The following is a 27,768-nucleotide window of genomic DNA, read 5'->3' as shown; positions in this document are numbered from 1 at the left end:
ACCCAACTGAAAAAAATCAAGGAAATGTGCCTGAATGAGTTTCAAACCACAAACTTCCCTCCGATTAGAAAAAAAGTTTGTGGGTTCAAATCCCATCCCGGCACATTTCCATCCTTTTGTTTAGTTTCGTTTACATGTTGCATGTTGTCCGATTTAATTGTAACACTTTGGGTCGGTTAACTGTTCACTCTTTCCTTTTCTCTTATAGTCAAACTTTCAGAAACCAGTCTGGCCTAAAGAAACCAGAAGTCAAGTGCTTCTGGCACTTGCTTATAAGAATTTACAGTTAATGTCCATCATTATGCCACTATCATAATTTGTCAGCTAATTCTGTTCCTCTCACCCAACTATTGAAGCATGCCACACCTCTTGTTTGGACCTCTTTTCTGCCAGATGTAGATAGTGTTTCTCCACTAGGGGATAAAATGATCAGCTTCGGGATTGCTACGATATTATAACTCTCCTTCAGTTCTCTATAAAAAAAAGAGTTATATAAAATGTGCTGTCAAGGCCTTAAGGCGATATAATACCCTGATTTTCATCAGTACCCATCTTCTTTTTTTTTTTTTTTTTTTATGAAGTATATAAATATGTTTATCATCTCATGTCCTGAACTTAAAATATCTCTACATACAAAGTGGTTTTAAACCATTTTAGAAAATCATTTTAGCCCTATATATTTTTTTTGTTTACTGTATCCTGGTAACTGAGATGTGTGTTTCATAACAAACCATAATTTATTCTATTGAACATGTCCAAGTAGAATACATGAATAGAATACATTAAATCCTTTGTTATACTATCTATAGAAATGTACTCACTGATTATAACACTGAATAAATTAAATAGGCCTAATCTCTTCCACATAGACAATTTAATACTACACCATGTATGTATCTTCTATAATGTGTTGTTAGGAAAAGAGATTAAAAAAGGCTATAAGGTTAATAAAGGTCAGTGTATAGGTCAATTGGTTCAGGTCAAGTTCAGGCATCAATTTTGAATACATGTGATAGTCTGTGATATCATACATGTCATAATGAGGCATCAATTTTGATATTTTGTCTGTTACTGGATATATAATGGAAATGTGTGAGGTGGATATACTAAAATACCTTGGGATGTAAATGGTGAGTACAATTTAGATTGCCTAGTTGAGATGGATTGGGCAAATAAATATAAAATAGTTACCAAAATCACAAAAATGAAGCTTACGGAAAACTACCTAATATGGTGGTATAAGTGACAAAAAATACAATCTTTTTCAACATTGCTGTAGTGTGGTTGTGGTAACTTTTGACCTATGGCTTAATTAAGTTTCAGTGACATAGTGTCGCGAGTTCAAAATACAACTGAGTGATTCAGCCACAAATGGCGCTTAAAAACAGCAAATTTTGAACCCTGATAACTTTAGGTGTACACCAGATATGAATTTCTAGTCTTTTACATCTGAAAGAATGCAGTCTAACGTTACCAGGAACATAAGATTTGTTTTGTATTTTTTGTGTTTTGATACTAAGTTTACACTTTCAAAAATGCCATTTTTTGACTAACATACGCAGGTTACGGGTACAAAATGCCAATTTTAATATGCCATTTTTTTCTATTTTTTAACACTAATTATATTCAGAATAGATTACCGATGTGCCAATGTCTATGAGCAGTACGAAAGAAGAGAAATTTCCAGACCCCCTACAAAATTTTAGCCCCCCCAAAGTGGTTCAGCCACAAATGGTGCTTAAAATCGGCAAATTTTGACCCCTAATAACTTTAGGTGTACACCAGATATGAATTTCTAGTCTTTTGCATCTGAAAGAATGTAGTCTAATGTTACTAGCAACATAAGGGGCTGGCATTTTCTTTGGAAGTGGGGGTCACAAAAATACTGGGGGGTCATAGAATTTTCAGATCAAAAATAGGGGGTTATAATTTTTTAACACCCAAAATAGGGGGTTATAGAATTATTAAGGGCTGGTGACTCAAAATTTTCAAGGCCTACGCTGCATTGTTTAACTTTCATAATCAAGTGTGCATACAATCTATGCAAAATTTTTACACGCTCCGCGCGCCTTCTTTACACTTACAATAAAAATTTTAACGCGCTGAATTTACCTTTATTTTTTTCAAAACCGACTTTTTGGCATATTTGTAATACTTACACATATTCTAACTTAAATCTATGAGCAAACTGTCAAATTCGTCCTATTTGTAGTAAAATGGGACGATTTTCTGTTGGTCCGACATAAAGTCATAATTTTAGATTATGACTTTATGTCGGCCACGATCAAAACCGTAGTCTCCTACAAAACTAGCTTGATTACGCTCCCTCCACATGTGGAGGAGCGTAACCAAACAGGCCGCGTGGGAGACTAACTCTCAGGCCGCACTCGCTGTCCTAATCCAAATAGTGCGATATGTTTTGAGTGATAGAGGTGAAGTTTATTATGCTGTTTCTTTGCAAATTCCCAATGTTTTTCGCGTCCAAATGTATTGGGAACTTTCATAATGATTGCATATTATCATTTTAGAAGAAAAAAAAAAAATCTAAAAATTTAAAAAGATCGTACATTAAGGCTTTAAGTTTTGACGCGCTCCGCGCCTTAGTTCCGGCGATGAATAATTGGAAGGGGGGGTCATAAAATTTTCCGATCCGTGATAGGGGGTCGTAAAAAAAATTGCCCGCGATAGGGGGTCATAAAAAATTGACTCGTCACCGACATATTTGGGACCCCCCTTCCGAAGAAAATGCCAGCCCCTAAGATTTGTTTTGTATTTTTGTGTTTTGATACTAAGTTGACGCTTTCAAAAATGCCAATTTTTGACCAGCGTACAGGTTACGGTACAAAATGCCAATTTTAAATGCTTTTTTTTTCTATTTTTGATCATTCTATAGCAAATTGTTTTATTTACAATGTTATTTCAAGTTGCTCTTGAGTCAAATGATAAGAAAAAACTAATTTCTAATTCTCTATACGGATTTTCAAGGGTGTCAAAATGGTGCTTCCTGGCAACGATGCACTTGCAAATTGCAGGTAATGGTACAAAATACCCATTTCACTGTGCTAATGTTTCTAGTTCTTTTAGTTTTATTGCAATTTCTTTACTTACTTTCTCTACTTACTTACGTAAAGAATAGATGTCAGAATAAATAAGAAAATTGCAATACATACTGTAAAACAGAGAAAAAAGAGCACACTGATATCATGGAAATGGGTACATCGATCATAACCTGTACTTTGCATGTACATCGTTTCCAGGAAGTGCCTTTTGACCACCTTAAAATCCATACAGAGGATTTAAAGTAGTTATTTCTTATTATTTGACACAAGAGCAACTTGAAATATCAGGATAAAGACAATTTGCTATAAAATGTTCAAAAATATTTTTAAAAGTCACACTAAAATTGGAATTGTGTACCCGTATCCTGTACGCTAGGCAAAAATGACTATTTTGAAAGCATCAACTTAATGTCAAAACACAAAAATTACAAAACAAATCTTATGTTCCTAGTAACGTTAGACTGCATGGCTGAACCACTTTAAGGGGGCCTAAAATTCTGTAGGGGGTCTAGAAATTTCACTTCTTTTGTATTGCTCATAGACATTGGCACATGGTTAATCCATTCTGAATATAATTATAGTGATCAAAAATAGAAAAAAGGGCATTATTAAAATTGGCATTTTGTCCCCGTAACATGTAAGCTAGTCAAAAATTGGCATTTTTGAAAGCGTCAACTTAGTATCAAGACACAAAAAATACAAAACAAATCTTATGTTCCAAGTAACGTTAGACTGCATTCTTTCAGATGCAAAAGACTAGAAATTCATATCTGGTGTAGCCTACACCTAAAGTTATTAGGGGTCAAAATTTGCTTATTTTAAGCGCCATTTGAGACTGAACCACTTTAGGGGGGGCCTAAAATTCTGTAGGGGGTCTAGAAATTTATCTTCTTTTGTATTGCTCATAGACATTGGCACATGCTTAATCCATTCTGAATATAATTAGGACCTATAAGTGCACTGTGACATTATCATGGGTCCTTCAAAATCAAAAATAATTTGATTGAACAGTACAAAGTGCTGATTTTGACCCCCCCTGAAATCCAAACGAAATTCAGAAATCTATCTTTTTTGGCATTAGGCATTTCAGACACAACCAGTGAGTGACAACATTCACCAAGAGGGTCACAACTGATTCAATTAAGAAGAAAATGCCCCTCAAAGAGAGCACTTTGTCATTTGGACACCTTAAATTCCCAATTTTGGTAAAGGTTGCCAAACTTTGACGGCCTGTCATTCGCAAACGAAATGGAATTTGAATTTTTTTCTTGTGACCTCACCTAGGGATCCATGAAAAGTAACTTTGAGCCAAAGGAGAGCAAAATCCAAGAGGGTGGGTGTACACTCAGTCTGTTTTGGCATGGACTGACTCCAAAGGATTTTGACAAAGACCACACATGGGCAATAACAAAGGGAGTAAGGACCACTTGTTCAAGTTATGGACCACTTGTTCAAATTAGCCCAACAGGTTACTTCCACTTTTTGCATGTAAACAAATTTCTTTAGGAAAAAAAGTCCGCTTATTAAAAATTCCGTAAAATGTCACCCAATATGTCTCTTTTAAACCATTGGTTTCTATGGGACAGAAAACTTTTGGAAGTCATGGGACCCAGTGTACAAAAGTCACCCTATTTCTTTTCTTAACCATTGGTTTCTATGGGACAAGAAATAAAGTCATAGTGGGAAAACTTCACCTAATTGGAATACCAAATTGCAGGTTCCATCACCCAGAAATAGCCGCTTCTTTTTCTTACCCTATATGTGCATCTCCAAATGGTAGTGCATACCAGTCGCCATGGATATCCTTCATATATTGTTGCATAGCGCCCTCACTCTTATCGCAGGAAATAAACACCACTTCAAACGGGGCAGCTCTGCTCTTGAGTTCATCATACACCTCCGTTAACAAAGGAGTGAAATCTCTACACGGGGGACACCATCCAGCAGAGAAATAAACACCAATTACTGTATCCTTCAGTACGACATCTGCTTTAACATGTCTTCCATCTCTGTCTATGAGTGGCACCTCTTTGAACACTTCTGCCATGCTGGTTAAATCAAATTAGTTGAGTGCAATAAATTATTGCATCAGGTCCTGAAATGATAAAAAAAAAAGCAACATACCGGTAATATGTGGTGGCACCAGAAATTTACCAAATTGTTTGAGCATCAACATACAGGGTGATTCAAATTGAAGTACATGTAAACCCATCCTTGTCCTTGGCCTACATGTACCCAGGTCAAAATTCACGGGTCAAAGTACCCGAAAAACACAATTTTATTTTTTTTTACAAAATTTTGAAAAAAAAAAGAAGTTACAGGCCCTAAATTAGCTTGCTATTTAAGTTTGGAAACCAGAGAAATACTGTTACTTTGCTATTTTTTTTTTCAAAGTTGGATAAAGTTGTACATTTTAATCACTTTTGCTTCTATTGAACAGCTAGCAATGCATACTAATTCAATGTGTCCCTGCGTGTTCATAATAGGCCTGTCACACTACGACGGACTGGATTAACGTACATCACCGAATACAAAAATATTTTATTCGGTGGAAAAATCACCAGTCCGGCAGAAGATTCGGTGGGATTTTGGGTCCGATTCCCGTTCGTCTCTCTATGCGTTGTGGCCGCTAATAACCCTGCAGGCGTCTTATATCCGATCGTTCAACGTCCGACAAATGACCGGTATTGGGGGTCCGATTCCCGTTCGTTTCTCTATGCGTTGTGGCCGCTAATAATCCTGCAGGCGTCTTATATTCGATTGTTCAACGTCCGACAAGTGACCGGATTTGGGGGTCAACGTCCGACAAATGTACGGATTTTGGGATCCGATTCCCGTTCGTCTCTCTATGCGTTGTGGCCGCTAATAATCCTGCAGGCGTTTTATATTCAATCGTTCAACGTCCGACAAATAACCGGCGAATCCGTGGCATGTGGCACCAACAGGGACGTCCACACTATCAGAAAAGTGGGGAGGAGAGGGTGTTTGAGAGGGTTTTGACCCCTTAGAGGCAGTGACGTAGCAAGCACTTTTTCAGAGGGTGAACAAAGTGGGGAAAGACAACTTTTAAGGGGAAAACTTTGACGAAAATGGTCAAATATTGGCTAATAAGTACAAAAGGGCTACAAATCTGATATATCAGGGCAACCAGAGTCCGGGGGCAATAGAGGTGAGAAACCTTTGGACAATGAAGGCCCAATTGAAGCCATTTGTCATTTTTTAGATCAATTTTAGCACTATTATTGGGTACTATTTTAGTTTGAAACAGCCGCAAATTGGTGAAACGAAAGCCTAATTAAAGCCATTGAAAAGTTTTCACAATTATTGTATAATATAAACAATTGTTTTAAAAATAACACGTGGATGTCCATAGCAGAAGCAAAAAGGAAGACTTGTCCATTTTTCAAAATGAAGGTCCAATTGAAGCCATTTGCATGGGGACTGTAGGGCCTATTAGGCCTGGGCCTATTGTGTAAAAATGGAAAATTTGGACACTTGTTTTTGGTGCATCATTTTTACACTATTATTGCCTTAACATAAAAAAAAAACAAAGAAGGCCCGAACTGAATTTGCAAAATTTAAAATGTTACACTGATCCACTGACACTTTAAGATATAAGACTTCAGACTCGTAATTTCAGGTAAAGCATGCATGGATTGATATGTTAAAGTCAGTAATAGACCTAAGTCCGTCTTAAATACTGATTTTGGTGACAAAATGGGAGTACAAAATGTCACGGGCCCTACATATCGACGGGCCGGCAGTAATTTTCACAGGCTTTTGGGCCAAGGAACGACATTTAAAGCACTGCCTATAATAATCACAGGCCTATACTTAAGCTTACTATATACTATCCTGGGCCTACTCAATAACATAAAATTTAACCTGTTCCATGTTTTCTCTTCTTTTTTCTTTCTTGTCAATCACTAAAACTGGTAGGAATTTGATATTGCGTCCTCTACCCTTCAGAAAGTGCCCCTCCCTCAACATGCTCAATACTACTTACATGCATAGGCCTACTTAATTACGTGCAATTTAACTTTTTCTCTTCTCTTCTCTCTTCAATTTTTCTCACTTTCTTTTCTTTTTTTTCTCCTTTCCCCTTTTTCTACTTGTCAGTCACTAAAGTACTGGGGGAAATATGATATTGCGTCACACACCCTTCAGAACCCCCCATGATTGATGCACATGTTCGCCATAGGCCTACATCCGGCACAAGCGCCTGCGAAACCTTGAAAACACCTGCGGTATATAAACGAAAGAATAACGAACAAACCCAGGGTATATATACAGAACTGTACGAACACACATCGGACAACTTCCGAACATGTGTATTCGGCACACTCCGTGTCAAGCTTTGTGCATGCACAAAACTTGAAACGTATTGTCGACGGACTAAACAATCATCACCTAACACGAAACGCATTTGGCGGATAATAGCAGGACATATGAAGAACATAAAACGAACATTGACGAACACTAACGGATTTGCTAAAATACCATCCGTTTCTTATACGGAAGACCGATCCGGTGTAGTGTGACACTAACACGGTCTGGGTCAACGTACATCACCGAATGCATAAATATGCTATCCGGTGGTGAAGGCCTCACAGGAACTTATTTGCAACGAACACGGGCCGAGTGCAACGAACAAAGAACGAACATGAACGAAAGGAGAGCGAACAAACTCCGGCAATATTCAGCACCATACGAACACACATCGGATAAATACCGAACATGTGTATTCGGTACCCTCCGTTCAAGTTTTGTGCATGCCGATGGACTTAACGAACATCACCTAACACGAAACGCATTTGGCGGATGATAGCAGGACATAAAAAGAACATAAAACGATCATTGACGAACAACAACGGATTTACTAAAATACCATCCGTTTCTTGTACGGAAGACCTATTCGGTGTAGTGTGACAGAAGCATTAGAAGCAAAAATAATTAAAATGTAGGGCTCTCCAGTAACGGGTAATTATGTACTCGGGTACGCGGTACCCGATTGAATTTTTTGGCAAGCCAAGAGCTGGGGGAGGGGCAAGCAATTTTTGGCACACATTCATGGGGCACCTTTTAAATAAAATCTTACTATAATTTGTTTAATGTTGTATGTTGGGGAGGGGGTGTACATGTAGGGGTGTATGTGTGTGTGCCAAAGGCTCCGTCAGGTTTGATCTGAGCCTCGCCAAATTCGCACAGGGGATACATGTACAGGAAAATACGGGAGTGTCATAAGCTACCTTCGGTCAAGGTCGAAGGTCAAAGGTCAAATTTTAAACTTGGCCCGATTGGGCTGTAATTCATACAGGAGATCAAGGAAAATACGGGGAGTGTCCTAGGCTACCTTCGGTCGAAATCGGAGGTCGAAAGTCAAAGGTCAAATTTTAAACTTGGTCCGATTGGGCCGCTGTAATTTATACAGGAGATCAAGGAAAATATGGGGAGTGTCCTAAGCTACTTTCGGTCGAATGCGGGGATCACATTTGGTTGAGATCGGTAAAGGATTGGGCTCAAAATCCGTGAAAATGTGAATTTTCAAAAATCCAGTGCCCAAGTCAGTGACCATGGTATAAACAATTGCACTTGCTGCCTGTGTTCTATAAATATCTCTGATGCATTCTGATACATATTGTCACGTCAGAACTCGCATTTTTTTAAAAAAATATTATTTCTGTAAATGTCCAGCGCCGTCTGATTCACTTGATCATTAAGTTTTCAGGCATATATCGCCACACGCGGCCAATATTTTCGTATTTCCTTTGTAAGTTAATCGGACCACCTGGATTTATACCGGGATTTTTAAATCACAATGGAAGTATTGTGACCCGATTTTAACGTGCGCAATGGAAGAGCGTTTTCATTTACTTTCGATATAATTTCTGCGGTGTAAAGTCGTGGGTTCATCGCCACCGCCTTGGTGGTTCACCTTTATTAATGGGCGCGGTCACAGTACCTCTGTGAAAGTAATTACTCAGTTTGGCAATTGCATGCGTAGTATGGGCAATTGAGGTCAATTATGTATTTGACGATGAGTAAAATTTCCTGGTTTTGAGGTTAGACCGGCGCGGGTATTTACTATTTAGAGACACTTGAGACTGTGATGGCAGTCCTGGACGTGGGTGTTCTCAAGAGACTACCAGAGCGATGCATGTAACGCCGCATAAACTATATCTGAAGTCAACGTAAGTAAAATATATTGTTTTGTATATGTAATTAATTTGGGCCTAATTATGACAAAATATTTAATTTGGAAATTTGGAAAGTTTCTTTTAGCATGTTTGATCTCAAACGTTTGTGTTGGAAAATTTTAACCAATTTTTGGAAAGGTAATTATTTGATTCATCAATTTACCAATTCTTGAACTTGAAAGAATTTCCCACGTTCAAAGAAATGAATGGCTGGGAATGTCCAAAATGTGGGTTGGAAGAAAAATTCAGCTAAAGAAATTGTAATTGAATGAATTAGAAAAAACGGTTTTGTGAGAATAGTTCTTCCCGTAAAATGTTGGGAGGCTATAATATCGTTGCTGTGTTTATATTATTGTTTGTATCATTTGTATATATGTAGGCCCTAATTTACAATCGTGAAATAAGAATTTACGACATTGAGAAATATTTATATAATTTTGGTAAATTGCGAAAGCAACTGTTTTGGAAAGAAAATGTATTGTTGTGCAAATAAGGAAACAAAAGAGATGCACCTGTATGCAAATTAGATGACGTCAGTGCCACGCCCTTGTTAATTAAATGGGGTTTAAAAGTGGTCGTGTGCATCAATTTAAAAATGAAAGTGCGTATTTTATTGTTTTGATATTTTGTATTAAAATCTATTCAACTTGCGCACGTATTTTCAAATTTTGGGTTGTTTGTTTGTTTATATTCCAGTCCATATTTCATTTGAGGAACTGGATGGGTTAAGGGGTTTTCACCATATTTTCGTTTGCTACGGGTTACCAACGACTGGAATCACTTTCACCACTTGAACTTCACCTCGCACACAACTTCGTCAACAACAACGACCCGATCTTCAATTGGATATAGAACATCATTTTCTACCGGTTTATGAACTTTCGCGATCAGCGTTTGGCATTTTACATCGTCATTTACGCATGAACTTATCGCGAATACATTATCGGTACCAATTCTTCGGATCAGCTTCAATTGAACGGCCGTGGGTTTGTGTATACTTTTGTGAGGTTGTGTATTATTAAACAGGTTTATACATATTAATTTTGATATTTCAAAACACAGCTAAATTGCAAGAAACTTAGATCATAAATCGGTCAAATCAATTTATATTAAATTTTGGAATTTCACTTTCAACATGGCGCTTGGTTGAAGCGAGCATTGATTGACCGTTACATTTTGGAAACCTTTTTGATTAATCATACACTTGGACTTTATTGAAATTTATTGTTGATCATTATTATTATTATTAAATTCAAATCTGAGTGGATGATTTTCAAATTCAAATCTAAATAGAATACTATTGTGTCATATACTTAATATAACAACTGGTGTAATTGAAATAGATTATTATATTTTTTGTACTCGAATTAATTGTATTGGAGTTGGAATCAGGTTAAAGAAAAAAAAAAAAATCTGATACATTTATTTATGATAGATTACGTATATACTTTGTCTGGAGTACTCATTGTATAGATCTAGTGTCTACCGCATCCCAATAACTTGCTTTTGTTTCAGTAATCCGGTCATTGTGATCTTCAATTCGGGTTTTGGTCACAATTTGTGGGGGCTCGTCCGGGAATTTACAAAAGCAGGGGTGCAAGGTTATTCTAGGTTTGTAGACACGAGTGATCCGTACGATGGGTTGGTTCAGACATTGTTATATTGGGTGAAAAATAATTGTACTCATAATTTATTTATTACATTTTCTCTCTAGGTAGCCTCTTGACACCATCCAGTATCCCGTTCTGCCAATACAGATTTCAAGGCTTGTCTTTGCGGTGTTTCGCCACGGTCTGGTGAGTCCGAATTGCTACAAACGGTAGTAATTCGATTTTAAATTGCCTCATTGTCATTTTACTTCACCGTCAAATACAATTGCCTCTTTATAAGCGCATGTTAGCCTAATCTGTTTGCTTTTATGTGTTTTCATTGGCAGAGGTTATCAGCAGCGTTAAGACCGCGTATGAAAATTATTCTTTTGGGATATATGATGGCGGCTAGCGTATTCAAGTTCAATTAAATCGTAGGAGTTCTCTCGTGACAATATAGTATTTGTTTATTTAGTGTTCATGCTTATTATATTGATGTTATGATTGTATTATGATATTGTTGTAGTGTAAGTCACAGGCCTAATTTTAGATAGGCCTTATTTTGTATATATTGTATGTTTATTCATGGCCAAGTGCATGACAGTAGAAATGGAAATCGAGAAGCTTGTAGAATTAGCAAAAGAATTGGGGTTTGAAGGCGCTGAGTTAAGAGAATGGGTCAAAAGTGAAAGGGTTAATTTAAAGGAGCAGCATGATCGGGAGCGACAAGTTAGAGCTGAAGAGCGCGCTTTTGAAAAACAGCAGCAAGAGCTACTTTTAGTGCAGCAAAAGCAGCGCATGGAACAAGAGCAGCAGCGTATAGATCATGACCAACAAAGGGCAGATATTGAGCGTCAACGCGAACGAGAAACAGCAGATATTGAACGTCAACGCGAACGAGAAACGGCAGAAATTGAGCGCCAGCGCGAACGAGAGACGGCAGAAATGGAGCGTAAGAAGGAACACGAAATGGCAGAAATTGAGCGTCAACGCAAAGAGCAGGAAGCGTCAATTGAAGAAAAGCGCATGCAATTTGAATTACAATGCAAAAAGGAGGAAACGGAAACGATGGGAGATGTTGACGAAAAGGCTGTGCAGCGCGAAGAACGCAGAGTTACTATGGAAATTCATTTGGAAAATACCAAACTCAAGCGTTTAGAATTGCAAACGGCTAATCCTAATGGTGCGCAAAGTAAAGGTAGCGGCAAATTTGGAAATTATAAAGCGCCAAAATTGCAAAAGTTTGATGAGGCTAAAGACAACATGGACGCGTTTATAGTACGCTTTGAAAGGCATGCAACTTCACAAGGTTGGGACCCACAAGTTTGGGCCCTTAATTTAGGGACTTTGTTAACAGGCAAAGGTCTTGAGGCGTACTATAATCTTAATGTAGAGGAGGTTAATGACTACAAGTCATTGAAAAAGACATTGTTGAAACGTTATGACCTCACAGAGGAAGGCTTTCGTAACAAGTTCAAGGACTCAAAGCCTGAACCCAGTGAGACTGCCACTCAATATATCACTAGAGTATCAAAGTACTTACAAAGGTGGTTTGATCTTTCTGAGATTGAACAGACACTTGAAGGCCTAATTTATTTATTAGTGCAGGACCAATTTGTTCATAGCTGCCCTAAGGAGTTAGGCCTATATGTCAAGGAGCATGATCCAAAGAGTAGTAAGGAGTTGGCTAAAATTGCCGATAGGTATATTGAAGCACACCATGGTTGGTGGGCCTTTCCCAAGAAGAATCTGGACAACAGGAATAGGCCTAAGTACAATACGCAGTATGGAAACCAAGGTAATAGGCCTACTCAGCATCAAGCACAACGGACGAATACAAGGTACCAAGGTCAAGGTAATCGTAATTTCAGTAATAGGCCTACAGCGAGTCAATCATTTAGGTCTAGTATAACTTGTTACGTATGTGGTAAGCAAGGACATCGTGCACGCGACTGTACCAGCAAGAGTACTTTAGCAGCATTAGTCGACAATGCTAGCATAGCTAATGCAACTCAACCGAATTTTGGAAATAGACCTGTAACTACAGATATGCCCCGCAGTTTAAGTAGTCAGGATGGAGAGAGAGTCAACTATAATAGCCAGTGCGGTGCAGTGACCTTCGGCAACCAAAGCAATTTAGGCCTAAATTTCAACTCTCAGAGTAGGCCTACTAGTATGTCTAATGCTATGACCAGTGGTCATATTGGAGATCAAAATATTGACTCCCATGTGTTGGGTTATATAGCAACAGAGGATGATCCTCATATAGTTTGTGCATGTCAAAAAGGTTATCTAACTCTGGACTGTGGACATCATCTAAAATTGATGACAGCAGCTTGTCAGCAAAGCAAAAGTCGTAAAAGATACTTGCGTATGGGAATGATCGACAATCATTGCGTACTCTCCATGCGTGACAGTGGATGTGATGGGGTTGTCGTAAAAGCAGGGTATTTAAAACCAGAACAGTACACCGGTAGACACAGGGTTTGCATCCTCATCGATAAAACCGTTCGGGTGTATCCCATCGCAGAGGTATACATTGATACCCCCTTCTTCGTCGGCAAAGTATTTGCGTCAGTTATGAAGGATCCAATCCGCGATCTCGTTGTAGGAAATATTCCCGGCGTTAAAGATCCAAAGGAAATCCAGTGTCAACCAGATGCGCGAGAGAAAGCGGAGATTGAGCGTGAACTGAACATCAATCCCTTTCTTACACCAAACCAGGTTACTACTAAGGACATACATTCAACTGAAGTTACTACTAAAGCTGCAGTGGAAACGAGAGCGCAACTAAGAGCCAATGCGAAGCCCTTCAAACCGCTTATCGTAACTTTACCAGATGACAAAGTAGTCACACCAGAGATTTTGCGACAGAAGCAACAAAATGACCCCACACTTCGTCGAATTAGAGAACGGATGGAGTCTGGTGAACAAAGTCAAGGACGAGGAGGAAGTATACAAAGACTAGTCAAAGAAGAAGGCATTATCTACCGTGAATTTGAAGCACCTAACGTGGAGTTCGAGACAAGTTCAAACAAGTTTTAGTGCCAAAGGACTACAGAATTCAAGTCATGAAATTAGCACACGAGTCAATACTTGGTGGACATCAAGGAGTAAAGAAAACATGCGACAAGATCCTAACCAATTTTTACTGGCCAGGTCTGGGCGCAGATGTACACCGTTACTGTCAATCATGTGACATATGCCAAAGGACTATATCAAAAGGAAGAATCACCAAAGTTCCATTGGGAGAGACACCTCTTATTGAAGCTCCCTTTGAAAGGATAGCCGTGGATCTTGTAGGACCGATAAAGCCAGTCACTGACAGGGGACACAGATACATCATAGTGTTAGTGGATTACGCTACACGTTATCCGGAAGCAACACCGCTGAAGTCGATTGACAAGGAAACAGTAGCAGAAGCATTGCTTACCGTACAGTCGTCCCGGCATACCCAAAGAAGTATTAACCGACTTGGGCACTCAATTTGTGTCAAATTTGATGAAGGAAGTGAATCGACTACTATCCATTCGTAACCTCACAACAACTCCGTACCATGCCATGGCCAATGGACTTGTGGAAAGATACAACGGTACACTTAAACAGATGCTGAAGAGAATGTGTCAGGAACGCCCAAAAGATTGGGATCGTTACATAGCACCGTTGCTGTTCGCATATCGCGAGACGCCACAAGAGAGTACCGGGTTTTCACCGTTCGAACTTCTATATGGCCGAACCGTTCGAGGACCCATGACTATACTGAAGGAATTATGGACAGGACATGGTCAAGAGCCAGAAACGAAGACAACATACCAATACATATTGGATCTTCAACAGAGACTTGAAGAAACATGCCAAGTAGCAAGAGAGGAGTTGAAAAGAGCAAAGATGAAACAGAGAATACAGTACAACCGGAAAGCGAGACACAGAAGTTTTGAGGTCGGGGATGAAGTACTTCTATTAATACCTACCGACAACAACAAGATATTGATGCAGTGGAAGGGACCATTCAAGGTGAAGAGAAGTTAAACTCTATGAATTATCGGGTGGACTTCGGCCATCGCACTCAGACATTCCATGCAAACATGCTGAAGAAATACCACCGTAGAGAAGACACAGCAGCTTTACGCACACAAGACACCACATTCGAACTTTCAGCTTTGTGCATTCAAGAGTCAAGATTCGAACTCGCAGCAGCTGCAGTCATTGAAGAGGACGAAGATAGTTCCGATCAAGATCAACCATACTTCGGCATTGAAGACATGCACATCCCATCAATGAAAGCAAAGGAAAGTGTGAAAGATGTGCACATCAACCCAAGCTTAGATGAATTTCAGAAGACGCAGGTGAAACGCATTCTGGGTAATTTCAAGGACACTTTGACAGATGTACCAGGCAGAACAAACTTAGGGAAACACACCATAGTCGTCACTGATGAAATTCCAATTAGAAGACGTCCATACCCGATACCACATGCCCTTCGTGAAGAAGTTCAACGTGATATCGAGAGCATGCTGCTGAAATGGGAGTGATTTCCAAGAGCAACAGTCCGTATGCATTTCCCTTAGTGGCCATACGCAAAGGAGATGGCACACTTAGAAGTTGTGTGGACATGAGATTGCTGAATCAAGTAACCGTTTTCGATGCAGAACCGGTTCCGGATCAGGAGGAGATATTCTCCAAGTTATCGGAAGATCAGTATTTCACCAAAATCGATTTGTGCAAAGGGTATTGGCAAATACCCATGGATGAAGCGTCAAAGAAATACACTACGTTCATAACTCACAATGGATTGTACACTTTCAATTCAATGCCTTTCGGTTAGTAAACGCTGGCGCGACATTCTCGAGGGTGATGAGAACCTTACTGAGCGGACTGAAGAAGGTCGATAATTACATCGATGACATCCTCATACATACAGTCACATGGGAAGAGCATCTCGAAAGGCTGACTCAGGTTTTCAAGAGATTGAAACAGGCGAACTTGACAGCAAAGCCATCCAAATGTTTCGTCGCTTGTCGAGAAGTAGAATTCCTTGGACACGTTGTAGGAGGTGGGAAAGTTCGACCGAAACCAGACAAGATTGAAGCAATAAGCCAAGCAAAGCAGCCGGAGACGAAGACCCAACTTCGATCATTTCTAGGACTAGCTGGTTATTACCGGAAATTCATCCCGGATTTTGCAGCAATCGCTTGCCCGCTTACCGACGGAACAAAGAAAGGAAAACCGAACAAAATAGAGTGGGGAGATAGCCAGGCAAGAGCATTTCAGACTTTGAAGACCAAGCTCACAAGATCACCTATCTTACAGCTACCGGACCTAAAGAAAGAGTTCGTCATTCGAACAGATGCATCCGACAATGGAATCGGAGCAGTCCTGATGCAAGAGTGCATGGGAATTCTATTTCCGGTCTACTATATCAGTAAGAAATTAAAGAAGTGTGAGCGCGCCTACTCTACTATGGAGAAAGAGTGCCTAGCAATAGTATGGGCCGTGCAAAAGCTCAGTACATATCTGTATGGTAAGGAATTCACCGTACAAACTGATCATCAGCCATTATCATGCATCAAACGGTCTAAGATATCATGCGCTGGGCTCTGACTCTACAGCCATATCGGTACCGTGTGGAAGTTATCAAGGGAAGTCAGAACATAGGGGCTGATTACATGAGTAGAGCAATACCGATAGCAGGATAAAATAAGAAGGTAAGTGACCATGCATTTCAGCATCATACTTAAAGCTCATTAATAGGCTGTAGTGAAAATACTTAAGATGGTCAAATGTTTGACCTCAAGTTCGCCTATTATTGACGTGTAGCCTTAAAATGTATGTGGAAATAATATGTATTACTGTAGGCCTAAACTGAAAAGGCCTATATGAAAATGTGTAGAATTTAAGATATTGTAGATTAAGTTGCATCAAGTACTTATTAACAAATGTATTAAGTGCTTGTTAGTAAATGTATTGCATACATTTCCTTCGAAAGGAGGGAGTGAATTGTCACGTCAGAACTCGCATTTTTTTAAAAATATTATTTCTGTAAATGTCCAGCGCCGTCTGATTCACTTGATCATTAAGTTTTCAGGCATAGCGCCACACGCGGCCAATATTTTCGTATTTCCTTTGTAAGTTAATCGGACCACCTGGATTTATACCGGGATTTTTAAATCACAATGGAAGTATTGTGACCCGATTTTAACGTGCGCAATGGAAGAGCGTTTTCATTTACTTTCGATATAATTTCTGCGGTGTAAAGTCGTGGGTTCATCGCCACCGCCTTGGTGGTTCACCTTTATTAATGGGCGCGGTCACAGTACCTCTGTGAAAGTAATTACTCAGTTTGGCAATTGCATGCGTAGTATGGGCAATTGAGGTCAATTATGTATTTGACGATGAGTAAGATTTCCTGGTTTTGAGGTTAGACCGGCGCGGGTATTTAGAGACACTTGAGACTGTGATGGCAGTCCTGGACGTGGGTGTTCTCAAGAGACTACCAGAGCGATGCATGTAACGCCGCATAAACTATATCTGAAGTCAACGTAAGTAAAATATATTGTTTTGTATATGTAATTAATTTGGGCCTAATTATGACAAAATATTTAATTTGGAAATTTGGAAAGTTTCTTTTAACATGTTTGATCTCAAACGTTTGTGTTGGAAAATTTTAACCAATTTTTGGAAAGGTAATTATTTGATTCATCAATTTACCAATTCTTGAACTTGAAAGAATTTCCCACGTTCAAAGAAATGAATGGCTGGGAATGTCCAAAATGTGGGTTGGAAGAAAAATTCAGCTAAAGAAATTGTAATTGAATGAATTAGAAAAAACGGTTTTGTGAGAATAGTTCTTCCCGTAAAATGTTGGGAGGCTATAATATCGTTGCTGTGTTTATATTATTGTTTGTATCATTTGTATATATGTAGGCCCTAATTTACAATCGTGAAATAAGAATTTACGACATTGAGAAATATTTATATAATTTTGGTAAATTGCGAAAGCAACTGTTTTGGAAAGAAAATGTATTGTTGTGCAAATAAGGAAACAAAAGAGATGCACCTGTATGCAAATTAGATGACGTCAGTGCCACGCCCTTGTTAATTAAATGGGGTTTAAAAGTGGTCGTGTGCATCAATTTAAAATGAAAGTGCGTATTTTATTGTTTTGATATTTTGTATTAAAAATCTATTCAACTTGCGCACGTATTTTCAAATTTTGGGTTGTTTGTTTGTTTATATTCCAGTCCATATTTTCATTTGAGGAACTGGATGGGTTAAGGGGTTTTCACCATATTTTCGTTTGCTACGGGTTACCAACGACTGGAATCACTTTCACCACTTGAACTTCACCTCGCACACAACTTCGTCAACAACAACGACCCGATCTTCAATTGGATATAGAACATCATTTTCTACCGGTTTATGAACTTTCGCGATCAGCGTTTGGCATTTTACATCGTCATTTACGCATGAACTTATCGCGAATACATTATCGGTACCAATTCTTCGGATCAGCTTCAATTGAACGGCCGTGGGTTTGTGTATACTTTTGTGAGGTTGTGTATTATTAAACAGGTTTATACATATTAATTTTGATATTTCAAAACACAGCTAAATTGCAAGAAACTTAGATCATAAATCGGTCAAATCAATTTATATTAAATTTTGGAATTTCACTTTCAACATGGCGCTTGGTTGAAGCGAGCATTAACCGTTACATTTTGGAAACCTTTTTGATTAATCATACACTTGGACTTTATTGAAATTTATTGTTGATCATTATTATTATTATTAAATTCAAATCTGAGTGGATGATTTTCAAATTCAAATCTAAATAGAATACTATTGTGTCATATACTTAATATAACTACTGGTGTAATTGAAATAGATTATTATATTTTTTGTACTCGAATTAATTGTATTGGAGTTGGAATCAGGTTAAAGAAAAAAAAAAAAAATAAATCTGATACATTTATTTATGATAGATTACGTATATACTTTGTCTGGAGTACTCATTGTATAGATCTAGTGTCGACCGCATCCCAATAACTTGCTTTTGTTTCAGTAATCCGGTCATTGTGATCTTCAATTCGGGTTTTGGTCACACATATATGTACTTGAACTTGGTAAAATCTAAATTAAAGCAATGTCTTCCACTGTGGGTTTTGAAGGAAGAAAGAAAGAGTAGAGTAGTCAGCAAAACAAGTAAATATATAAATTGATTAATTTAATTAACTACGGTACCGGTAATTAAGTAATGTCATCTGAGGTCAGAGGTCATCCAACAGGTCATCTGCGGTCAAAGGTCATATGGGGTGAAACAGTATCCTATCAGCTGGATTGGGCTTAAACTTGGTACAATAAATTGGAGGAATCGGTCTCAATAAAAGTCCCTATAGCATTAGGCCTATACCATTTTTATAGTAAGATACAGGCATATTGAGCTTAATAATCATTTAAGCATACGGGTATAGCTCTAGTGCGCTAAAAAGGCTTAGCCTTAGGAAAATGCTTAAATATGCAATTTTCCTGCTCGCAGCGCTTGCAACATGTATACAGAGTAACAGACCATTTAAGGTTTGGAAATTGGGATCCCAAAAATTTGGCATGGACAAAGAATTTTTGGTAGGCTGAGGGGGGGCAAGGAAATTTTGGCAGGCCGAGAGGGTGGGGCCAAGCAATTTTTGGCAAGCCGTTTGGAAATTTTACCCCCCACCCCTGGGGGCTCATAATTATTGCACAGCCCCTTATGCTGGTTTCATACATGTACTTTCCTGCTGCTTGCAAGATGATTTTACTTCACTGCGCAATCGCACCAAAAACGCTAGCGGTGACCAGCGGCAAGCCGATATACTGTTGACTTTGCCGCAGCAGCAGCACCGCTGGGAGTTGAATTCAAGTCAATTCGTAGCGGTGACGCTCTGACGTATGAGAACAAAATACGATTTTGGAGCAGTACTGTAGAGCGGCAAGAGTGGCTTTCAGAGTCATGCCGCTGCCGCTCAGCGATGTGCCACTCTGCTTGCAGAAAAGTACATGTACAAGCGGCATATGATGTAGGTATGCTAGGTGACTTCAAATTTGCCATCAAACTGCATCATTTTACATATCAAATTAAAGCCCCTGAGTAAAGAAAGCCAAAACTGAAAACATTTTTGTCATAGCACTTTCTGTAACAAAGTTACATCTTGTCAAAGATTGACTTTCATCAAAAAGATTCTGCTAGCAAAATTCCCCAAAACGGCATTTAGGGGTGTTTCTAGATCTTAGTCTCATGGCGATAGCAGCTTTTTTAATGGAACTGCTATCAAAATCCTCTAAAATTCCATGTGCGACTTGATTATCACCATAAAAAATCATATATTTGGGTCAAGTGAAGTATAGAAAACATAAGAAAGAATGAACAGTTTAACCAACCCAAAGTGTTACAATACATGACAACAAATAAACACAAATCCCGACCGGCACACAACCCAACTTGAAAAAAAAGCAAGGGAATGTGCCGGCATGGGTTGTAGGTTTCCTTCACCAACCTATTCTTGAAAAAAAATTCAAATTTCTATGTAAGTATGCATTGTGTTTGGGCCCCGGTTTCGGCGAATTTCGCTGACTATAGCCAAAATATTAAATTCTCGATCATGAGAGCCAACTTGGGTACGCACAGTTATTTGCGCCGAGCGTACTACGCAAATACCGGCGCAAACACAGCTTTTGAGAATTGACCAATCACACGGTCGTTGCTAGGCAAGGTCAAGGTTCGGTCATGCAGGTCGCGCGATCGTGTTATTCTATGAAAAGTACGCTAACGCAGAAGGTACATCCTCTCATGATCGAGAAATTGTTATTTTGGCTATAGCAAACGTGCTAAGCTAAGGTTTGCCTGGGATACCTATATGATGAAGCTCAGCGGCAAGCAGCAGAAAGTAAGAAACCAGCATTACTGTGTGACAGCAATAGCCTCATAGGTTTAATACTGTCGCCCTGTGACTAGCCATTCTACATGTACTTCTACTACTAAACTGAGCTCAAAAAGAAACTTATAATTTTTCACAAGGTCATATCTTGAAATCCTGTCCATCAAATTGAACCAAAATTAGACACAGGTTTACTTCAATACTCTACTCTTAACACATGTCAGTAACCATGCAGTTATCCAACTGACACAACAGCAAAATGCACTGACATGGGACAGCTTCCTGGACCACATTCACAGCCCAACCCTGTTTCATGAAAAAAGTGTTTGAAAAGCAGAAAGCAGCACCGTTTTATCATCTGTGCAATGATCTTGTGTACATTCTCACAGATTTTTTGTGCTGGGTGCCAAATGTTGGGCTGTGAAAGTGAAGGAAGTCCAGGAAGCTGTCCCATGACAGTGCATTTTGCTGTTGTGTCAGTTGGACAACTGCTTGGTTATGTGTTTTGAGTAGAGTATTAAGGTAATCTTGTGTGTAAGTTTGGTTCATTTTGATTGACAGTATTTTAAGATACTAGCGGGAGACCCTCGCTTCGCGCGGGTCCCCGCTAGTTGAGTAAACGGGAGCGATTAGTAAACGGGAGTGTTTAGTAAACGGGAGTAAACGGTGATGATAATCATGCTGTCTTGGTGTAGATTATTCATCCAGCAATAATCAGATGTTGATAATCATGTTAGCTCCTGTCATGTAAGAAGCTAAACTTTTATTTAAGTGAATATCCAGATCTGTGATAATGTTGTTATACTCGATCAATCCCTCCGATTTATTTTGCAAATCTGTCACCCAATGACCCCTTTTTTCACCAGCTTACACCCAATGACCCCCCCTTTTTTTTAAATAGAAATTAACACCAAATCTGCAAATATTTTAGGCGCTTCGCGCGCATTGTGAACAAATTTAACATTTTTGTAGCAATTTCAGTTTCAAAAAGGCAAATTTTCACAAAACGTTGCCCAGAAAGTTATGTTTTACGGTTAATGGCACTGAATTTTATTTAGCGTTCTCACACATTTTCTTGGAGGCCCCCACTACTGAATAACCCACTTTTTGACCATAATCACCCTTCCATACTCTGGTAGGGACATGTACGTTACTTTCATATCCGTTTTTGCTTCTGGTTTGGACACCTGTACACTTACATTTTAAACGATGATAAGAACATTAGTGTCAAAAATGGTGCTTCAATAACTGAGGCTTTATTTTGATTTTTTTTCAAATACTCAACCCCCCCGCCCACCCCCTTGATACCCCTGCGTATAAAGAAGTGTCCGTTTTGGACACCTGTACACTTTAAAGCAATGACAAAACAAAAATGGTCCCCGAAATGGCTTTTATTTTGATCAAGTGTTCAATTCTAAGTGGACACCACCCCGGCCGGCTCTGATTTGGTAAAACGATCTAACTTGAAATTTGGACATTTTGAGATAAATTCATATCATGGGTAAATGTGAGAGCGCTCTTTCCATTGGTGACATCCTAAAATCACCACCATGCCACCAAATAATGAGATTTTTATATTTTCTAAGACATTAGATCTGTTTAATAATTTATTTTATTCAAAAAGAAAAACGTCAAGTGTTCAAACTTTAAAGCTCTTTTTCTCGAAACAGCGATTTTAATTTCAACTTAGATCATTTTACCAAATCAGGGCCGCCCCCTCCTCAGACCATCTGACAACCCCGGGGTCACTCCCATTGTGGCCTGTACACCATCCGCGATAATCAACTTTTGAAAAGCACCCTAAACAAGGATTTAACCCTTGGCTAAAACGACACCCTAAACAAGGATTTCATTCCTAACATCAAATTTCATACCCTAAATTTCAGTTCCGCGTATTTAGAAATTGCAATTTTGCTACCCTTTTTCCAATTTTTCATGTTTTTGACACCCTAAATGCGATACGCGCGTATCCTGCCTTCCCACGAAAAACGACCCTTTTTACGCGTTTTCATTATCGCGGATGGTGTACAGGCCACAATGGGAGTGACCCCCCCGGGAGACAACCCTCTGCGGCGCGCGACCTATAAACCCAGACGCAGTACGTGTCAAGTTGCGTGACTTGCCACAAATCGCGCACGTGCATTTGACACGTTTTTGGTCATGACCTGAGCCGTAAGGGCGCACACCACCAATAGCGCGTCCCATTGAAATACACGTGAAAACATGTCTCTTCTTTGCCCGATTTTAGACCTTTTCGGGAACAAATTGAACATAAATATACCACCAATCGATTGCAAATCGATGAAAATTTAATATATGTTTCAATGTACGGGTAGTCTTCCGATTAGATTTCATGATATGGGCGTTTAAACAGCACCATGACCATTTTCGACCCGTTTTTACCCTGAAAACCCGTTTCTGGTCATTTTCTCAATCCGAGGGCCTACTTTTTTCACAAATTGGATTATGCAACTTTTATGGGATCCAAGTTCGTTTATAGGTCTCAAACTTTTATTTAAGCTATAACATACTTCGCTTTTTCCTTACAAGTCCACAGAAAGGCCCAAAATACCTCAAAAAAGATTTCGTTTTTACCGGAACTCATCCACATTACATCGTGCGCGGAGTGATTTAGAGGTGTGCGCCCTTATAATGCACATATGTAAAGTCGGTTCTTTTCGTTATAGATTTGCAAACTTTATTACATTTTGGGTTAAATTGACAAATTTTATTGCTCTAGGATAAATGGATTTGGAAAAAATTAAGTTTGAAGTCATGTGTCCAATGCAGAAAATATACAGTTTTTATGATTTTGATCATTCTAGCAGTCTTGGTCATTTTCTTCAAAAATGTTACTCGCATCAGTGTCTTTTGAATGGTATCATATTTGCATTTTTATTTCTTTAAATGTAATAAAAGTAAGTTTATACATTTTCTACACATTCATATTTTTATATTAAGTATCATTTTGCCCCCCCGAAAAAAAAACTGAAATTTAAGTCGTTTAAAGGACATGTGCTAAAATTTAATCATGATATTAAATTAATGATAACTCTCAGAACGCCGAATTTGCTGACTTTTTCATCACTTTAATGAACTTTAACAATATTAATTAAGAAATTTAAATTACATTTTCACTATAAAACACTTTAAAATCTTTAAGTGGCTTGTAAAGTTTTAATTTAGATCGTAAAATCGGAATTGTACACATATCCGTCCTGTTTTTGACGTGATTCCTGTAAAAAGCCTACTTCGGGCCAATTAAGCCTATTATGCCTTATAAGGGCGCACACCACCAATAGCGCGTCCCATTGAAATACACGTGAAAACACGTCTCTTCTTTGCCCGATTTTAGACCTTTTCGGCAACAAATTGAACATAAATATACCACCAATCGATTGCAAATCGATGAAAATTTAATATATGTTTCAATGTACGGGTAGTCTTCCGATTAGATTTCATGATATGGGCGTTTAAACAGCACCATGACCATTTTCGACCCGTTTTACCCTGAAAACCCGTTTCTGGTCATTTTCTCAATCCGAGGGCCTACTTTTTTCACAAATTGGATTATGCAACTTTTATGGGATCCAAGTTCGTTTATAGGTCTCAAACTTTTATTTAAGCTATAACATACTTCGCTTTTTCCTTACAAGTCCACAGAAAGGCCCAAAATACCTCAAAAAAGATTTCGTTTTTACCGGAACTCATCCACATTACATCGTGCGCGGAGTGATTTAGAGGTGTGCGCCCTTATAATGCACATATATGTAAAGTCGGTTCTTTTCGTTTATTAGATTTGCAAACTTTATTACATTTTGGGTTAAATTGACAAATTTTATTGCTCTAGGATAAATGGATTTGGAAAAAATTACGTTTGAAGTCATGTGTCCAATGCAGAAAATATACAGTTTTTATGATTAGGGCCTACTCAGGGGGCCACATCCCCCCTGGGTATAAAGAAGTGTCCGTTTTTGCTTCTGGTTTGGACACCTGTACACTTACATTTTAAACGATGATAAGAACATTAGTGTCAAAAATGGTGCTTCAATAATTGAGCCTTTATTTTGATTTGGAAGGAAGTCTCCGGCAATCACAACATTATGCCTTATATGAAAGAAAAATAATTATCAAGCACGAATCACATAGTTTTAATTAAAACAAACTCATAGTGACCATAAAAACGAATAAAAACATCCGACTCTCAACACGCGATATTCAAAATTCCCGGGCACCGAAATTGTCGAGTGCAATGACGTCCCAATAATACAATGAAGGCTGACGACAATTGAGCACAAACAATTATTACGTCATTGCACTTAAACTATTTCAGTGCGGGAATTTTGAATATCGCGTGTTGAGAGCCGACTGTTTTTATTAGTTTTTATGGTCAATATGAGTTTATTTTAAATAAAACCATATGATTCGTGCTTAATAATTATTTTTTTAACATATAAGGTATAATGTTATGATTGCCGGAGACCCCCTTTAAGCTATAACATACTTCGCTTTTTCCTTACAAGTCCACAGAAAGGCCCAAAATACCTCAAAAAAGATTTCGTTTTTACCGGAACTCATCCACATTACAACGTGCGCGGAGTGATTTAGAGGTGTGCGCCCGTAAGGTTATTGAACTCAACTGCCTAGTAACCGACCATTTTTTTTGTTATTTCCATAGATAGTGATTGAATAGTTTTGCAAAAATGAACCTCAGCTCAGATGGTTTAATGGCAATGTACCCGATCAATGACAATGTACGAATAAATCAGAGCTGAAAGTGAAATCATCTCTGAGTCTTTTCGCGAACAAGATTTAGCGACTTCCTTTTATATAGGCTAGATGACCTTGTGATTCACAAGTTGTAAAAAATAATTAAAATATAAGTTTCTTTTTGAGCTCAGTTTAGTAGACTAGTGTGCAGTGAATCAGTGATGAAACTTTCTTTGACGTTTTTTTTTACCCACCTCATCAGCTACTCAGCTATTTCACCAATTAAATATATGACAAAAATACAATTGCTACCTTTACATGAAAGCATTTTTACAGAGACGAATGACGGGGACGAATGCTAAAATGATTGAAATAGCTGTCAGAGTAGCTGATGAGGTGGGTAAAAAAAAAACGTCAAAGAAAGTTTCACACAAGCATTTTGTCACCTTGGCACGACATCCTGACAGAAGGACTATGCTGAGTACAGATGTAGATGTAGATGTAGATGTTCTCAGTAACTCGAATTTTCCAACTTCGTAGCAGGTTGTTTGGTTCGTTCGTTGGTTGTTTTTGTTGATAAATTTTGTTGCTTGCCTGGAGGGTGCACTACACCAAATCCTTCCGCATTTGGTGTAACCCTTCATAGTTCCGGTAAAAAATAGCACCTATGCGAAATATATCGGCGTCCTGAGGGAACCAAATTTGAGTGACTCTTGGTTGTTTTGATAAAAAGATAGAATAGGAGCTCAACATTACATATCTGTTCAGAAAATTTTCTGAATCGAATGTGCATGGGTAATAGGCCCTCGGAACAATATCATGGCCGGAACTGGTAAGGAGGCGAGCGTGTCGGCTGAAATTCGGGATGGCGCTGTTCAGGAGTTCGTATCTCTCAAGTTTGTCTTAACTTGTCCCGAAAAATTAAATTTAAATAAAAGTTTAATCTTTATTTAAGACATTGGTTTGATCAAAATATTAAAAATGTTGTTACATGGGGTAGAAAAACAAACTTACTTTCTTGTATTTTCCCGTGTATTTCAATGGGACGATTATTTAGTGGTGTGTGCCCTTCGAAGACTCATTTTAAATGCTATGGACATGAATAATACCTGATTTTAAGTGACAAAAGTTGAGATTTTTGACTGTAACTGATGTCTTTGCAAAGAAAAAAAGTCTGTTTTTCTATTTCCGTCTACAAATACGCGATTTCATTCTTAAACGCACGAGAAATTAGCTTCAAAACGCAAGTTCCCGTCGAATTGACAATTTAAGACCGTGCTTGAAATTGAGCTATTTTGGTCCCAATATCATAGAAGTGGTCACTTTTGGTTATCTCGGTGCTGAAAAAAAGAAACATCTTTGGAATTATTTTGATGCAAAATGTAATTATAAGATCAAAACTCAATTATAACCGTTTTGAAAATAATCACTGAACCTTTAATTGGGTCTCAATAGACATTTAAAGTCAAAGCATACAATATTATGGCCTAATGATGACAAAATAACGGCATTTTTATCTCATGACCAAATGTTCAATTCCCAAGAGAGAAATTTATCAATTAATTCTAATGATGGGGTTTCTTAATTTTAGATCTTGCAAAATAATACACGCAACTTGGAAATTTAACATTTTGGAGTGTCAAATTACCGTTCTATCTACCCATAACCACCCCCCAACTTAAGGCATATGCCTATTGACACGTCCTTAATCTAAGAGTGGGGGGTGAAATGATCACATGTCGCTTTTCGGTCATGTTAAATTTGTGATTGTACATATATTTTTGTAAACAAAGTCACTTTCCTGATGTTAATGGGATTATAAATACAGTTTAACATGGTCAAAATGTTGCTCTAGGCTGGCCCTTGAATGCTGAAAATTGCGAAAAGTATCATATTTTCACTCAGTCCGAGCTTGTTTGGAGCCGTTTTATAACTTTGGAGTGACTAGCGATAAAAAGCAATTACACTTTTTAGGATGTTGACCACTGATTCCAAAAATAAAGAATATCAAAAATATGTTTTCTTATAAGGGTGCACTACACCAAATCCTTCCGCATTTGGTGTAACCCTTCATAGTTCCGGTAAAAAATAGCACCTATGCGAAATATATCGGCGTCCTGAGGGAACCAAATTTGAGTGACTCTTGGTTGTTTTGATAAAAAGATAGAATAGGAGCTCAACATTACATATCTGTTCAGAAAATTTTCTGAATCGAATGTGCATGGGTAATAGGCCCTCGGAACAATATCATGGCCGGAACTGGTAAGGAGGCGAGCGTGTCGGCTGAAATTCGGGATGGCGC

The 27,768-nt window shown here is 38.4% G+C and overlaps 1 protein-coding gene across 3 annotated transcripts; it reads right to left on the bottom strand.

Moving 5' to 3' along the window:
- Positions 1–128: 128 nt before the first annotated feature.
- Positions 129–26,060, bottom strand: LOC140141481 (nucleoredoxin-like protein 2). Of its 3 annotated transcripts, none has more exons than XM_072163364.1 (3): positions 25,913–26,060; positions 4,814–5,154; positions 129–473 (listed from the first exon to the last, which is right to left on the bottom strand). In XM_072163364.1, exons 2-3 carry the CDS (start codon positions 5,104–5,106, stop codon positions 311–313), a joined length of 456 nt encoding a protein of 151 aa, XP_072019465.1. In that variant the 5' UTR covers positions 5,107–5,154; positions 25,913–26,060; the 3' UTR covers positions 129–310. The 3 variants fall into 3 exon arrangements, with proteins under 3 accessions (XP_072019465.1, XP_072019464.1, XP_072019466.1); XM_072163363.1 differs by lacking the exon at positions 25,913–26,060 and adding an exon at positions 25,779–25,837; XM_072163365.1 differs by lacking the exon at positions 25,913–26,060 and adding an exon at positions 25,721–25,789.
- Between the last annotated feature and the right edge of the window lie 1,708 nt (positions 26,061–27,768).

Source organism: Amphiura filiformis, chromosome 19, assembly GCF_039555335.1.
Source record: "Amphiura filiformis chromosome 19, Afil_fr2py, whole genome shotgun sequence".
NCBI lineage: Eukaryota > Metazoa > Echinodermata > Ophiuroidea > Amphilepidida > Amphiuridae > Amphiura > Amphiura filiformis.
Note: the sequence above shows the minus strand (reverse complement) of the source record. Positions and strands in the feature narration are given on the sequence as shown.

Excerpts from the sequence above, each read along its gene's own strand:
- LOC140141481 (XM_072163364.1), bottom strand. The coding sequence starts at position 5,106 with ATGGCAGAAGTGTTCAAAGAGGTGCCACTCATAGACAGAGATGGAAGA. Across the intron at positions 474-4,813 it reads TTTGGAGATGCACATATAGG|AGAACTGAAGGAGAGTTATA; the intron begins GTAAGAAAAAGA and ends TTTTTTTTATAG.